Source organism: Amyelois transitella, chromosome 21, assembly GCF_032362555.1.
Source record: "Amyelois transitella isolate CPQ chromosome 21, ilAmyTran1.1, whole genome shotgun sequence".
Taxonomy (NCBI): Eukaryota; Metazoa; Arthropoda; class Insecta; order Lepidoptera; family Pyralidae; genus Amyelois; species Amyelois transitella.
Genome location: NC_083524.1, coordinates 4,414,094 through 4,431,207, shown reverse-complemented (window position 1 = coordinate 4,431,207; position 17,114 = coordinate 4,414,094). Strand labels below are relative to the sequence as shown.

Here is a 17,114-nt window from a genome sequence, read left to right as displayed (position 1 = left end):
GCCCACCGCACTGGCAATAAAACAAGCGAATACCGGTTGCGAACAATAGCTGGCGCGGCTCTGCTTGACGTTTTTATCATTTAAGAACAAAAGCGGGGGCTTCCTGTTGAGGCCGCATCACCATTCTGGAGATGCCACTTGGGACATACGGGAGGAAAAGTGGTCGAGCTTGATCGCCGACTAAAGGATTTTTTAAACATTTTAATTGACGCAGAGTGGATTTTTTGTTAGCTATCTCTTCACCAACCCATGTCTCTCTACCAATCTTCCAGTTGCGTTATACGATGGCAAGGATTGACAGCGCTCTCCATTTCACTTTTCTAAATAGATTCTTTCTTGACTCTTTTCTTTTTCTTTCGCACTTTCTAATCCATTCGAGCCTGCTCTGCTAATACATGTAGTAAAAAACATAACATTTGAGTCTTGGTCTTTTTAAACGATTCCCATCTAACGTATGCAAAATTTGCAGCGGAAATTAACCCATATAAGGTTACACATCCAGTTGTTCAGGTTTACTCATCATAATTTCCCTCACCATAAAAGCATGGTATAAAGCCGCGGCAGGATTCCAACCTATTCGGTACCTTAACCATTCACCACTGACGCTCTTGTTGTTTCTGAACAATACGCTAAGAAATACACGGCATAATGTAATAAACAAAAATCACATTACAGTTTCTTTGCAGTAAGCTAGTAAAAACTTCCACCCGTACGTTCCACACGCAACAAGTCTTGTCCCAGAGCATTAACTTACAATAGAGGTGGACGTTCTATTCATCGGCGCCAGTCGATCGGCAGCATTCGACGTGACGGCTTTGCGAATCACATGGTAATACCGTATATTTCGTAATAAAAATTATTGTTGTTTTTCTTCTCGTATATACCTGCTTATTTATCACGTAAACCAGATCAATCTAGTACTGCATGTATAGAGGTATTACATATTTCACGGAGATGCAGAGATTGCATCTTTCCACTTCTGTCACTATCTCCGCATACACCTTTCGCTTCATCCACATTCATCCACTGTCTTCACGCAATCTCTTCCGTTTAGAGTACTATTGACCTAATCTTTGGCCAGGTCGTGATCAAAGTTCTACAGCTTTCCAAAGTTTTAATGTCTTGCAAATTCTTATTGAAGATCTTGGTTTCAAACCTCACTATGTCTTTGGTAAAGATAAGAAGAAACAAGTTTTAGAAAAAAAACCGTTCTTTTCGAAATTACGTAGTTACTTATAATCAAATCAAATTAAATTTACAGGCAAAGAATTTAAGTTTAATACGTATACGAAGTATTTATACCAAAATTCTTGGATAACTCTTTATTTCTCGCATAACAGTATTCTTGATCAAAAAATCTACATACATACATACATACATAAAATCACGCCTCTTTCCCGGAGGGGTAGGCAGAGTGATATATTTATAGATATTTATAAATAATCATACAGTAAAACCACAGGATAGCTTGGACACGAATGACATGTATTTTCAAGATGCGCGCGCATGGGACGCCGCACCACAGATAAACAAGAACATAACAAGAAAGAGTTTGTATAACATTTCAAACTTCTTTGAACATATATATCATTCCTCCACACTTATTTTAAGAACCTGTTGAAAATTATGTACATTAATCATAATACTTATTAGATACATTTAAACTAAAAATAACAACTTGTTAAATTAGTAGATATTAATTACAAATACTTTCTGTAATCAACCCGTGGAACATTTCGTCTAGGGCGAGTGAGAGTTCCCGGCGGATCTACCACCGTTGCATCGCTACTGACGCCCTGCACTTGCTCAGAACTATGCTCGGCTGAGGAGTCATTTTGAATTTCAATGATTCTCTCACTTTCCTCCTCCTCACAATCTCTGCCAACTTCCCTGTCTCTATTATTTGTTACATGCTGAGGTTGTGAACTCATTTGAGTTTCATCACTTAGAGTTATCGCAGCCGGTTCTTGGGAAGAGACAGCAGTAACAGGACTCGAAAAAGAAACATCATCAAGCAGATGGCCCTCAGCTACTTCATTCTCACCGCCGGTATAATTAAGCAGTTGATCAACATGCCTGATACAATATTCATCTAAACTATCTATAAAAATTTTGTACATTTTGTTACCTACTTTCTCTTTAATTATTCCTAGTTGCCAAGTTTCCATCCGCGCACTATACCATCGGCACCACACCTTGTCTCCTATACCAAACGATCGCCTACCCGGCACAGGCACTGAGCTGTGCTCTCTTTCCGATGGCAAAATAAGGTCGAGACGAGTGCGAAGTTTACGACCAAACATTAACTTGGCTGGCGTTTCTCCGGTGGTACAATGCACGGCATTTCTATAATTGAATAAATATCCTAAAAGATGTTCCTGAATTTCGCACAGACTTAAATTTTCTTTAAGTATACATTTTAACATCTTTTTACATGTTCTGACAGAGTTTTCGGCTTGTCCGTTACTAGGAGGGTGGTAAATAGGTGACGTCATATATTTGATACCATTTGCTGAGCAAAATAACCTAAATTCGAGAGAATTTATTTTCGTGTCGTTGTCAGATACTAAGACGTCTGGAATACCAAAAGTAGCAAATAATACTTTAAGCTTAGTAATTAAAGCGGTCGTTGAAGTTCCATTGTGCATATACAAACACTCCAACCATTTGCTATGTGAATCCACAACCACCAAGTATACCCTTTGCCCTATAGTCATATAGTCGATGTGTATGCGCTGCCACGGGCGGGCGGCGGCGGGCCAGGGCGCGGGCGGGTCGCGCGGCGGGGCTCCGCGCGCCGACACGCACGCCGCACACGCTCCCACCCAGCGCTCGATGTCGCCGTCGATGCCCGGCCACCACATTCTACTACGAGCATTACTTTTACTCTTAGTTATACCTAAGTGGGAATCGTGCAATTCCTGTAACATCTTATTTCTAAGCTTTGAAGGTATCACTATCCTATGTCCTCTCAAAAGACAACCATTTTCAAACTGCAAATCCGATTTACATTGGAAATACGGTAAAACAGACGTACAACTAATTTTTCTGGGCCAACCATACTGCAAATATTTTACTACAGTCATTATGGTTTCATCTTGTTGGGTCGCTAGTATGATATCCTTCAAGGCGGTAGCCGGTGACGCCGCGTCCAAAAATTTCAGGGCATAAAGACTGTCGACATCCTTACCTTTTTCGTCGATTGACTTATCCTGTAAAGGAGCGCGTGAAAAAAAATCTGCTACTGCATTGTTTTCGCTAGATACATATTGTACTGTATAATTATAAGCCGATAATATAATCGCATACCTTTGCAAACGCAAGGCTGTAGTTATCGGTATACCGGACTTATTGTTAAATATCGATACTAGCGGCCTATGATCCGTTTTTAAAATGAAAGGATCATCACGGCCATAAAGATACTGGTGAAATCGCTTGACGCCAAATATAATGGCGGTCGCCTCTTTTTGAATTTGGCTGTAATTTCGTTCGCTAGCCGCTAGGGATCGCGATGCATATGCCAGGGGCCGCTCGGCGCCGTCAGCAGTCCGCTGAGACAGCACCGCGCCGAGCCCGGCCGGGCCGGCGTCCACGCTCAGCACGAGCTGCGCGGCGGGGTCGAAGTGCGCCAGCACGCGCTCCGAGGCTAGCTCGCGGCGCACGGCCGCCATGCTGCGCCGTTGTCGCTCTCCCCACTCCCACGGAACATCACTTCGCAATAGCTCGTGAAGAGGGTTCAATAATGAAGACGCATTAGGGATAAAATTTCTATAATAGTTAACTACACCTAAGAACCTCTTTACCTCACTGACGTTAGTCGGGTCTGGCGCGTTTAGAATAGCCTTCACTTTATCGGGACAAGTTTGAAGTCCTTCCTTGCTAATAACATAACCTAAGTATTGTACGCTTTCCTTGAAAAACTCGCATTTTTCTTTTTGAAGTCTTAATCCAGCATCATTCAGCCTACTCAGAACTTCGTGCAGTCTCTTTAAATGAATATCCGAATCTGATCCGGTTATACAAATATCATCTAACCAGACACTTACCCCTTTAATGCCTGAAAGCAACGACTCCATTGACTTCTGAAAAATTGCCGGCGCGTTCGCCAAGCCGTAAACTAAACGAGTATATTTAAAAAGCCCTTTATGCGTATTAATTGTAGTGAGATCCTGAGACGATTCCTCTAATAAAAATTGATTGTAGGCATTTTTTAAGTCAATTTTACTATACCGTTCACCACCTCCAATTTTCGCGAACACTTCCTCTATACGAGGTAACGGATATTTATCAATAATAAGATCTTTGTTTAATGTAATTGAAAAATCACCAGCAATCTTGACTTGACCATCGCTTTTTAAAACGGGAACAATAGGTGTAGCGTAGTCAGAATGGTTAACGGGAACAAGAATACCTAACTTGACTAATCTATCAATTTCTTGTTCTACTTTTTCTCTGAGAGCAAAGGGTACACTACGTGGTTTAAAATATTTAGGATTGGAGTTATCCTTAAGCTGTAATTTAACTTTAAACTTATTAAACGCACCCAGCTCGTCACGCCACAAGTTCGAAAACTTTGCCAGTAATTGCTCTAACTCATTCTTATTTGTAACAGAGTGTAAGCCGCTCGTTATCACTAAATTAAATGCAGACATAAAATCCCTACCTAATAGAGGAGGACCTCCATTTCTCACTACAAAAATCTTTAATTGCTTTTTTGTATTACTATAGAACACTTCAATAGTAAAATATCCTAAGGGAATTATTTTACTTCCATCATATAGGCACATTCTTAAATAACTCTGGTGCAATTTATAGGTTGAAAAATATTTTTCATACAATTTCTCGGAAATTACGCTATTACCAGAGCCTGAATCTAATTCCATGGAAATAATTTTACCACCTAAACAAACATCAATCAAAATTGGCTTATCGGTTACATACCTCAAATTAAAATTTTGACATTCCTCACAATTCAAGGCAATGTTTTCAGGGGCTTGATATTCCATTGTCGAATTGCAATGATGAATCTGATGGTCGGACGATTTTTTAGCCGCTGTACACACTTTCTTCAGATGGCCTTTGACACCACATTTCTGACATTTATAAGTCTTGTAGCGGCATTTCTCACTTGTGTGATTTTTTAATCCGCAAACCAAGCAACGACATGATATATCCGCTACGTCGCCGCGCGCCGCGCCGGGCCGCTGTTGATCGCCTCGGCCGGTTTGAAATTTTGCTCGCAGTATCGGCTCTTCCTTCAATATAGCAGATTCTTCTTTACACATGACTTTCGCCTGCTTAGCACAGGCCGCTTGCTCCGCTAACTCTATAGCCCTCGTCAACGTCAGCGTCGACGCATTTTGCTCAAACAACTTATCGCGTTCCGGGCCGGCGCCCAAGCCGAGGACGAAACGATCCCTCAGATTCGTTTCCAAAGCGGTGCCAAAGTCGCAATAGCTTGCCAGACCTCTCAGTCGCGCCGCCCAGTCTCCTAATTTCTCGCCTGGACTTCTACTAGCTCCGTAAAATTTCGCCTTGTCAACAAATGAGCCTTGTCTTGGTTTAAAATGACTATCGAGTAACTCAATTAATCTTGTGAAACCTAATGTGTCCAATTCCAAGGGATACGCTAAATTACGCAACAAGCGATATGATTCTTCATCAAGATGAGTTAAAAGAATACCGCTTTGGTTTTCTTCCTTAACGCTGTTGATCTTTATAAATTGCGTTAACTTACCCTTGAATATAAGCCATTCGCTTACTTTGTGATCAAAAATCGGTAAGTTCCCTAGGAATGCCATTTTCCTTCAATATTGTGGATAAATTGATCCCATTCGTCGCCAAATGATATATTTATAGATATTTATAAATAATCATACAGTAAAACCACAGGATAGCTTGGACACGAATGACATGTATTTTCAAGATGCGCGCGCATGGGACGCCGCACCACAGATAAACAAGAACATAACAAGAAAGAGTTTGTATAACATTTCAAACTTCTTTGAACATATATATCACAGAGACTACCTCTTTCCACTTGCCACGATCTCTGCATACTTCTTTCGCTTCGTCCACATTCATAACTCTCTTCATACAAGCTCGGCGGTTTCGGGTACTTTTGACCTGACCCTTTACCAGGACGTCCTTAATTTGAAAAAAATCTAAGTGCAACAAAGCCTGGATTATTAACGACTACTACATATTTATGTTGTTTAAAGAGAATTAATGTCTAATATATTTTCTTTCTTTCTTCTTTATATATATCTTTGTTGCCTTTTACCATAGCTATACTCTCTCTAGTAACCAAGTTTAATGGGGTTATTATGGTAATTACCTTTTCCTAGCAAATAACAGGCAACATTACTAAGCTTATTGTTTAGTCAAAATCGCATCATCGAATCGTTTGTTAAAGTCTCAAATTGTTTTATTATTCATACTGTAATATGTCTGGTAAGAATATATTGTAAAGCCCGATATCACTGTAATATTTCAAGAGGTAGTTGGTCCTGGATTGGGCAATTCATAGAATGTGATACAATAAGTGAATTATACGAAATGGCCACAGTAGGATTTAAACGTAAGTAATCATAATTAAGAGACAGTTTAACTTATTTATAATATTAATGATATGCTCTTTATGATATTCCATACAAAATAATATTCAAAATTAATTCAATACCAATGGGAACATAAAATTACAACGAAGGTCACGATAATTAGCCAGACCCGCAGTCAGACAAGGCGGGGTCACGGGTGCGATTTGTCGCAGTAACGAGCGACAATACGACGCGTTTCGGTCGCACGACGCCCCGCTGCGACCATTTGTAGGTACTACCAGTCGTGCTCGGGATACACTGAGGTATTTTTACTATAGATATTTTTAAGCCGAAATAGATACATACCGGAATATTGTGCTCGAAACTATGAGAATGAGGTGACGTCGTCTTGCATCGCACACAATTTGTAAAGCTGTCAAGTAAGTTAAGTCATCACTGCGACGTCATATTGATTAGAAATTACCATTCAAATAATGCTTTTTCTAATTCTGTGGAAGGTACCGTCATCCTGGTAGTCACTTTGTCTCGTCAATGTTGTAAAAGACGACTAGACCATAATCTAAGCTGCGTGAGATTCCTATGTTTCCCAGGGTCATTACCTGATCAAAATAAAATGGATCGTGGTCATAATGCGGACTATAGGTTGGTCTTCAACGAGGTCACAACTGGGACAAACGACTAGAGGATAGCGGACGAGGAAGGAAAAAAGATCGTATTATTTTCAGAAAGTAGTAGACTTCAGCCACCTATTGAAAACTATATTACCTTTTTCTCAAACACATGAAATAAAACATACTATTAATGAACTCCTAACTTCACCACAAAATGTTTATTCTCACTTGTTCATGTATCGATTGTGTCTCAAACCCTACGCACCATAACATCGCGTCGGCTAACTAACCAACGAACTATTGGCTATCAATAACAGTTATTGTGTTTTCTTTTGACAAATGCACCATGCGTACGGCTAGTTAATATGGTGTCTAGGCAAGCGATTATATGTCGGTGAATTTATTTATTGGCAACACATTTCGGTTATGGCTGTTCAGCACGTGTAACTTTTGAATTGATTTTTCATAGACTTAGAAAAAAAGACGAACAGAGTTTTACTATACGGCACACTACTTACATTAAACATTGAAAGTAAAATATAATTTACTTATAAAATAATACTTCAAAAGCTCATTTGATTTTCACACGTCATTGCAACTTAAATATCACTTGAATCAATAGTACGTAAATATAACTTATCGTATTTATACACACATATAGACTAAATTTTATTTAACCAAAGAGCGCGCATGAGCTAATATAGTTTGTATGAAAAGTAAATATAACAATTAATGATTGATGATTCGCTATCTATGAGTAGCTTATAGTAAAAATCTTAACTTAGAAAATAACATCCTCGATTTTGCGGAAATAATGTAAGTTTATTATAATCTATATTATATTCAGGGTGGCTTCAAAAGAAGTTCAAAAATTACAGCTGTAGTTACTAACTCATTGAAATGATTATTTATTACAGAACAACAGTCAATAACATAGTAACTATATCCTAATTTACGTACAGATAAAAGCTAATAACCTTTCAGCCACTTTGCTAAACGTGAACATTTAGGTTTTCCACGGCTGTTGGCTCCATCTATTCCGTAAGAGATAGAGTCGGTATGTAAGTGCATGACTGTTAAGTTCGATGAAAATAAAAAGTTAAAAAAACACACACACATCCACAATCCTTACAAACGAATTTAAGTTAAGTTTAAGTAGGTGAAGTAGTTTAATTTTTATTTTTTTAAGAATATTGCTCATCAGCAATATTCACTATCATTCTCCACGCGCTCTATAAGTACAATAAAATGGTTACTCTATGCGTGCAAAAATAAAAATTTATCCAAATTGTAAGAACCAACAAATTTAGTAAGATTAGAGATAACATTAATATTTGTAACTACAGTAAAAGAATGTGCATATTTAATTACTTACATATTTATAAAAAGGTCTCTACATATAAAATGGTATATTTGTTTCCCAGCGCTGATCTAAAAAGTGTACAAACATTTTATATTATGCCGTAAATTATGATTTCAATCGTGATGAAACTAGCCATTTTATTTGCTTAATATAATATAGGGATAGGCTTACAAACTTAGGATTCTTTTTTTAGGCGATGGGCTAGCAACCTGTCACTATTTGAATCTCAATTCTATCATTAAGACAAATAGCTGAGTGTGGCCTATCAGTCTTTTCAAGACTGTTAGCTCTGTCTACCCCGCAAGGGATATAGACGTGACCATGTGTATGTATGTATGTGTATAAATCATAATAATAAAATTCATGATAATATGTTTATGTATACATTGTAATTATTGTTGATTTTATCATTCTGTCTCACTAACATTGGTTATTCTTAACAAAATAATATCAACCAATTCACGAAGGAATGTTGCCAAGTGATTATAACAAGTTCCTTGAACCCGGTTTATCGATCATTAACACTCGAATTTTACAATGCATTTTTACAACTTTCCCTTGATCATAAACCGAGACAAAAGAGAGCATAAAAAGCCAACTAATTATGTCATTTCAATGCGACCTGATCACTTCCCGGGCAAATTCGGCGAAATCAAAATTTGAATTAAAAAAAGAACGTAAAATTTTTAAATTCACATTCCAGAAAACAATGTCTGCACTGGCAGCCTTAAGGCAGCGAATGCATTAACGAACTACACCTCCTTTTGATATTAAGCGTATTATTTTTAACTTGTTTTTTTTTCTTTTGTATCACGGCACGGCACTGGTAGCTCTTCGAGTCGCCCGGAGCAAATCGCGGTTTATTACCCACCGCTCGGTAATTTATTATTGCATTTTTTGTATTATCAATAGCCTATAGTCTTCGTCGTTTTTTCGATATTAAAATGGCTATTGTTTATGAAAAATTGTCGGTCGATTTTATCGATGGGTGTAACGCTTCAATCAGTATGCGCGTTCGAGCGATTTGTAGAATAGGGAATAATAATTTTAAATGCAACATGTCAACTAATGAAACACGCTATTGTTTAATTTAAAATTGAAGTCACTAAACCAAACGACGCAAATTAGTAATTTGCCGCTTGTCATACATTCAATAATTTCCTTTTCCTGGAAGGTAGGCAGTGACCAAACCACATATTAAAGATTTCCTCGATTTCTCTACAATTTTTTACTTATATAAATTAAGAAATTAATAAAAACAACCTATTACCTCATTTCAATAATTCTCAAATCAATAATCATTCTAAAATGGTATCAAAATTACAAAAATAAAGATACCTATCCTAAATTCCAACAATACTCACAAAGTAATTCAAACATCTGGTCAACAAAGAATAAAAAGTGCGGTTTGTCCCTTTAATTTTACACGGGACATATAATCTATTTAATTTACTGCCTCTTGCGGTATCCTCTGACGAAATGAGATAAGTGTTTATCAAATTGAGAAGGCCCTTTTAAACGGACAAAGTGCTTGCCGGAATCAACAATCGCCCATGTCCTCACAATTTTCTCAATTTGCCAAGAGAATAAAAAAAAAGAAAGAAAAAAAGAATTGTTCTCGAGATGAGTTCCGTAACCGCAAAGTATAGCCAGAGGAGGTTCAAAATACTGACTACTGGTCTTCAGTGAAGTGACAATGTGAATACGTTATTTAAGGGCCATGTCACATTTAATCATTGAAATTTATCAACCTTAAAAAATTACTTAAATCAAGAAGAAAAAAATGTTAGAACTTTGATAGACAGACCTATTTACAATTATATATTTCTATAATTATTGTATATTTTATGTGTAATAGTATACTTTCCACATCAAATATACAATAATTATGCATAGGAACATAATAATGTTGGTAATCTACATTTTAAAGTATGTATCTAAAAATACATAACGAGTATCTACTAAACAATATAATCTTCAGATTGTTTTCAAAAATAATACCGCCTATCCCTTCGGATAAGAGGCGTGATTTTATGTATGTAAGTACTTGTATATGAAAATATTTATGTTATAAATAATGTTGGTAAAATTATTCGCACCACATAGTGTAGTGTGAAACCGGCCCATAACTACCCTAATTTGGATGCTGGCTGGAGAGAGAATGAATAAAAATTCGCGAAAAGCCATTGTCCGTTCCAAATTGAAAATGAGGAAGACGCGGGAATAATGGCGTGAGTTTTTGAAACAGGAACGTCGACTTTTTAAAAAAGGTCCGACTAAACGGAGGCCGTTTGCAAGTAATCACAGACGACGTGCAACGAACCTTAAGCTGTGCTTACATTTTGCATATAATTTTATTAAACGTAAGTTAACTTACTAAAAAAATGCGTTATTAGTACCTTAAGATGTACAAAACCTTCTTAAATTTTTTTATAAAATATGAAACCTTTTAGTTTTATCTTATCTATCTTTGTACTCTAATATTTGTACCAAGTAGATGATATAGGAGCCACTTGTCAAAAGTGACTTTTGCTGAAGGCTTAAGTAAGGAACTTCATATTATGCTTTCCATTTATATTTTTTTGACTAAGTTAGAGACTTTGAGAGAATATTACCTCTCAAAAAAGATTTTTAGCGGGAGCTAGGCTAGAATATCCTCTGAAATGGACAAATAGAAGCGGCTGCATGCCAAAATCTGACTTACCACGATCGATCGTGGCTATAAGCTTACCATAACTAACACCAAAATAATTATCAGTAGGTAAGTAGTATGAGTATACATTACCGTACACCTACATTTATTCATGAACTTTTCGATGTAGGTATAAATAAACATGCATGCTGTGCTGCATTTATTCTTATTTACCAATATTAAGGCAAGATTCACAAAAACACATGCCCTGCTTGCAAGCCTTTTGTCCTTACGCACTTGTTGAATTTCTCGTTTTTTGCTCGTTAACCGAAATTATAATCATTTATAACAATGTGTTCTGCCAATGAAGACGCTAATTGGTACCGTTTTAATATTTCCACCAAATTGCCTTTTTACATATATCACTTACAGAATAGGCAGACTCAGAAGTCGCAAGACATGCAGGCTACGTTCAGCTGGATGCAAAGATGATGTAAAAAGATTCATAGGTAATAATAAGTTGCTAACCCGTCGCCTAAAACAGTAATTATAAATTTATAACAATCCATCTGTGCCCAGTAGTATATCGCCTTTATGTTTATTGTTAGTCAATTACGCACTTTTTAAGCAAGCATTGATGAAAGAGTCCAGGTTGAATCCAAATCATGAAGTCATTATAAAAGATAATAAAGTGAAAATTATATTTCATAATATTAAAAGTTATCTTATGTTATGTCACTTGTTTTTTTTGGGTTATGGAGCCAAATAGCAAAAAAATCCATAAAGTTTCATCAAGTCCGTTCGCATTGTATGTGACATTTTTTTTCCGACTTCAATGCTATGCTGCCCTCAGCCTAAGATCGCGTGTTTAAGTTACAGGTGCAAAGCCCCGAGCGACGGCCGGCTCCATTCATTGTTACAGCGCCTCATCGGGCCGCGATTAACTCGTTTTATTTTAAACATTTCTCTATGTATCTGTACTTGGACGCTGGAGTAGCGGAGTGTTAATTTTTTCAACTGATAAGTGAAGGTAGGTTCTAAGTAGGCGTCTGAATGCTGATGTGCAGTTCCTTAATAGATCTTCGATAGTCAAAGGATAGTTCCTCCTCGTTTGGGGCTAGATCCAGTAAAGTGACATCTGGAGAGGACACCGAAGTCCTGGATTGGCTAATCGGGTTTCTACAAGAGGCTCTTCTTCCATCTAACTCTCACACCTTTGCCTAACCCATCATTGTAAATGCTGCTCTACATTAATAAGCCTATTCCTATATTTACCTTCTACGACATCCCCTGAAAAGAGATGGAGTGGCAGTATTGTAAAGCGCCGGGTACCTCACGGTTCTTTAGTTATCCTTATTCCCTTCGTAAAGTTCGTAAGTTCATAAGAAGAAATCAATTATTATCAACTTCGAAAACCCAACGGCTAAAAACGCTACCACTAAATACAATCAGTGTAAATCAGCCTTAAATAAATATAGCGGTACGCGCATTAAGGTAAGCACACACAAGTAGATAGTTAGAACGAACCATAATGCAATACAATGTCACGGTCGTAAAGGAAGCTATTTGTAACGTCAATAAAATAATTACAACGTCTGTAGGATGCTGGCTATGTTTGCTATCATTCACGAGTAAGATAGACCATATTAAATCCATTATACTTTGTATAGATATGTATGGAACTAATCACACTATATACCAGTAGACTGCGGCATTCAAAATTATTTTGAATGATGATCTCGCAAACTGTCGTTAGAATATAGTGTACTGCTACTTCTCTTCCTGCGCAGATTAAAGGTCTCTTTTATATGGTGGGTTAGCGACCTGTCACTATCTCTATCGCATACACACATATACATGATCACGTCTAAATCCCTAGCGGGGTAGACAGAGCCACCAGTCTTGAAAAGACTGATAGGCCTCGCTCAGCTGTTTGGCTTAGTGATCTATCTCTATCGCAATGACATCAATAGGTATGCCATCTAGGTAACTGTGACTTTGAATGTCTTTTGACTATTCTCTCGGCCTTTCTCGAAAAATAATTTATAATTGCCGTGGAATCGAATCGTGTACCTCTTACAAAAGAGTCGGTTACTTTAACCACTCTGCCACCGACCGTCTCGCATCAGAACCGCTTATGTTGATTGAGTAGTACTCCGATCTATCTTAGATGATTTACATAACGCAATATAAGAGCGGTCTAAAAACGTGCACAAATACTATCATTTTGTTTGTTACAGTAATTTTAAACGCTACTGTAATGGTTTTTAGAGCTCAGAATGATTATGATTAGATTATTAGACGTACTCAGTGCAATGTACTGCAAGTGATTAGTATGGTAAGTGATAAACTATGGCTTTGTATCTGTCAGATGGTTCGGATGTTAATAAATTTTGTGCTAATAAATTGCTTGGTGTTTAATTATTAAAGAGTAGACAAAAAAGGGTTTAAATACAACAGATTTTGTTGGCGGATTAATGAAGATGTTTAGTTTATAGTTATAGGCCTACTGTTAAATTTATAAATAATGTTTTATAGTCTAAAGCGCTTTGCGGTTCCCAGCACATTAAAATAAGATAACTTTAAATAAACAATACTAAATTAAATGATGCTGTTTGAGTGTCGAAAATAAAAATTTTGGATTTATAAAACGTAAATTTATTGATACGTGAGGGATCATTTTTTTTTGGACAAGCAGCCTTAATACGGGTATATGTCATAAAACACAATTTTTAAATAAATAAATATATACGGGACAAATTACACAGATTGAGTTAGCCTCGAAGTAAGTTCGAGACTTGCACTGTTACGATATACTAACACAACGATACTATATTTTATAATAAATACCTACATAGATAAACACCCAAGACCCAGGCCAATCGGAGAAAGTTCGTTTCTCATCATGCCCTGGCCGAGATTCGAACCCGGGACCTCCGGTGTCAGACAAGCGCACTACCACTGCGCCACAGAGGCCGCCGTGCTATTATGGCAATATTTTATGAAAAATTCGGTTCATATCACCAAACACAACCATTTATCAATTGGCAAACAGTTCTCACGGACAAATCGTAAGCCTTTCGCTCACGTAGTAATCGGCAAGCGTGAGACGCCATAGATTTTACTGCACCTAGCGTGATGAATGACGGGCCGAGAGGCTAAATACCGTATGTGGATAGGATGAAGTTGTAAATTAAATGTCTAGATAGAACTCTTAAATCAAAAAAAAAATCTAATTGAATATTTTATTCAGAAAATAAACCGGAGACACTTTTTCATATCATTTTACATTTCGGTAGATTGATTAATTAAAAAATGACTCCCGTTACATCATAATAAAAAGCGAAACAGCGATAGTTTCTCGCGCGATAGAAACGGCGTCGCGCGTGTCAGGAGTAGCGTCAGTTTCGAAACTTAGTTCTTTTGAGTTATGGGCTAGCAACCTTATCCTACTAATATTATAAATGCGAAAGTTTCTGAGTATATCAGGATGTCAGTGTGGATGTTTGTTACTCTTTCACGCAAAAACTAATGAACCGATTACGATGAAATTTGGTATGTAGGTACCTGAAGACCCGGAATAACAAATAAGCTACTTTTTATCCCGGAGTTCCCGCGGGATTGATTCCGCCCGCGTCGTCGACGTCGCGGGCGGCCTCTAGTCTTTGAATTATTTACTCATCCAACCTGCCCTTCATGCCTTGAGACTATAAGCTCTTTCTACCCCGCAAGTACTAAAGACGTGATAGGTACGTATGCAATAAGTTCTCTTCATGTTCGTGAACATAAGATTTCACCCGCTAAAACCATGTTCGACAGAGTTCAGTGCATAACAACTTTTGTTAATTGAAACCTGCATTCTTAGCCCAGCTAAGCCCTATTTGGCCACGACACAGAATACAAATGGACGAGAATGTGTAGGTACAACTTGCTGCTCGCAATTTGTTGTTTTCCCACACTATCTACGAGTTTGTGTAGAATATATACACACATACACATGGTCACGTCTATATCCCTTGCGGGGTAGACAGTGCCAACAGTCTTGAAAATACTAAATGGCCACGTTCAGCTATTTAGCTTAATGATAGAATTGATATTCAATTAGCGACAGGTTGCTAACCCATCGCCTAAACAAGAATCCCAAGTTTGTAAGCCTATCCCTTAGTCACCTTTTACGACATCCATGGGAAAGAGATGCAGTGGTTCTATTCTTTTTTGTATTGGTGCCGGGAACCACACCACATATGTAGGCCAAAAAACACATAGATTAGGCTTGCCCCAATTTAAGACCTGCATGGGTTGCGATACTAACTCAAGTAACTGTTCTAGATATTTAATAAATAATATTATATTAAATAAATACATACTTTATCAAAACATTCAAAACTTAACCAATCAGAAAACGTTCTTGAGTTAAGTTTTCATCGAACCTGTAATTCAGAGGCATAGGAATATACTGCAGCAATAGTACCTAGTATTTTTATAGCTATTACCCGCGACTTGGTCCGCCTTAAATCCCTATAAATCTTAACTTATTATGTTATTCCATTGCCATAGGTATTATTGCATCCATTAAGTTACCTATATTACTGCAAGTTTTTATAAAAATCCGTTCAGAGTTTTTTACAAGAAAGAGTATCAAATAGACATCCATTCATCTTTAGAAACTTTGTTTTATTAACTATAGTAGAACAACTTTTACCGCATGGCTCTTATTTAGCTAAATGCGACCTCTGTCTACCCCGTAGAGGATAAAGACGCGTTATGTGTGCATCGACTATTCTTATGAAACAAAATATAAATCCAACAGTTTCCCAGGCGAGCCTAGTGCTGACCCGCTGCGCCACGCGCAATTATTGACAATTCAATTTGAACCTTTATCTGATGCGAAGGTTTAATTTTACACATAGCGTGTAATTAATACCTTGAGAAGAAGATGGTTGATAAAATGGGAAATGATATACGGCTGTAAGTTAATTTCTAGGCAGACCTTTGGGATTGAGCACAAAATGATCCAAGTTTTTATGTACGTATGTGTATTTTTGTATGAGGTAGTGAATAAATTTAAGGTAATTACTATAATAAGGTGTACCAACTTATCACAAGAGAAGTAATTTCTATTTTTATTATTTATACCGTGTTTGCTCTGGAGGAAATTCTCAGAAAATAAGCGTATGTTTGACCAAGAATAACCAATGATACAAAAAATATATCATACAAATCAATCTATTCGTTTAGCTATGAGACAAACAGATATATTAGGTATAGGAGGTAGACGGTCAGAACAGACTTTCGCATATGTTAATAACGGTAAGTAGTATTAAGGATGTGTGGCATGGCCAATTCGCGTCGTATAATCTCGATGGATTCTTAAAAAATATATATTCCATTTACGTGTACGATTGATGCTTCATCTTCATTTAAGATTTACGGACCAATGTTTAATTTGCTATTGCTATTATAAAACCATTAGTGACTCAGCTCGGGCAATTAAGCATCACATCCAATGAAAACATCACAAACGTTCGTCTACACTAATTTATTCAACAATACAACTTGACACAATAAGCAGCCATTATTTTGCATTCATTTCAAATTGGCCAATGAGAAGAGTGAACGCTCCTCCCGCGGTTTTCTCAGCCAATCGGAGACCATTTGAAAAACAATAGACAATAAAAAATTCCGTCACGCATTGCCTCCGAGACTGTTAAATCATTTAGTTATTTTTGTATGCAGCCAGTATTTTATATATTAATAGCGTTATTATGTATTTTTAAGTCATTTTGTTAAACAAATTTTCTTGGAAATATATTATTTTGAATAATTAATTTAAATATTCTAGTATATACTTATACTAAACCAACAAGTTTTCCTCAAATTTATAACGTGAGAACAATTTTGAATGGGCGATAATTTATTTCTAATCCAACTTGATAAATGTACGTAAG

The 17,114-nt window shown here is 37.0% G+C and overlaps 1 protein-coding gene across 1 annotated transcript; it reads right to left on the bottom strand.

Moving 5' to 3' along the window:
- Positions 1 to 1,464: 1,464 nt before the first annotated feature.
- Positions 1,465 to 5,845, bottom strand: LOC132903067 (uncharacterized protein K02A2.6-like). The gene has a single exon (XM_060950369.1). It carries the CDS (start codon positions 5,799 to 5,801, stop codon positions 1,701 to 1,703), a length of 4,101 nt encoding a protein of 1,366 aa, XP_060806352.1. The 5' UTR covers positions 5,802 to 5,845; the 3' UTR covers positions 1,465 to 1,700.
- Between the last annotated feature and the right edge of the window lie 11,269 nt (positions 5,846 to 17,114).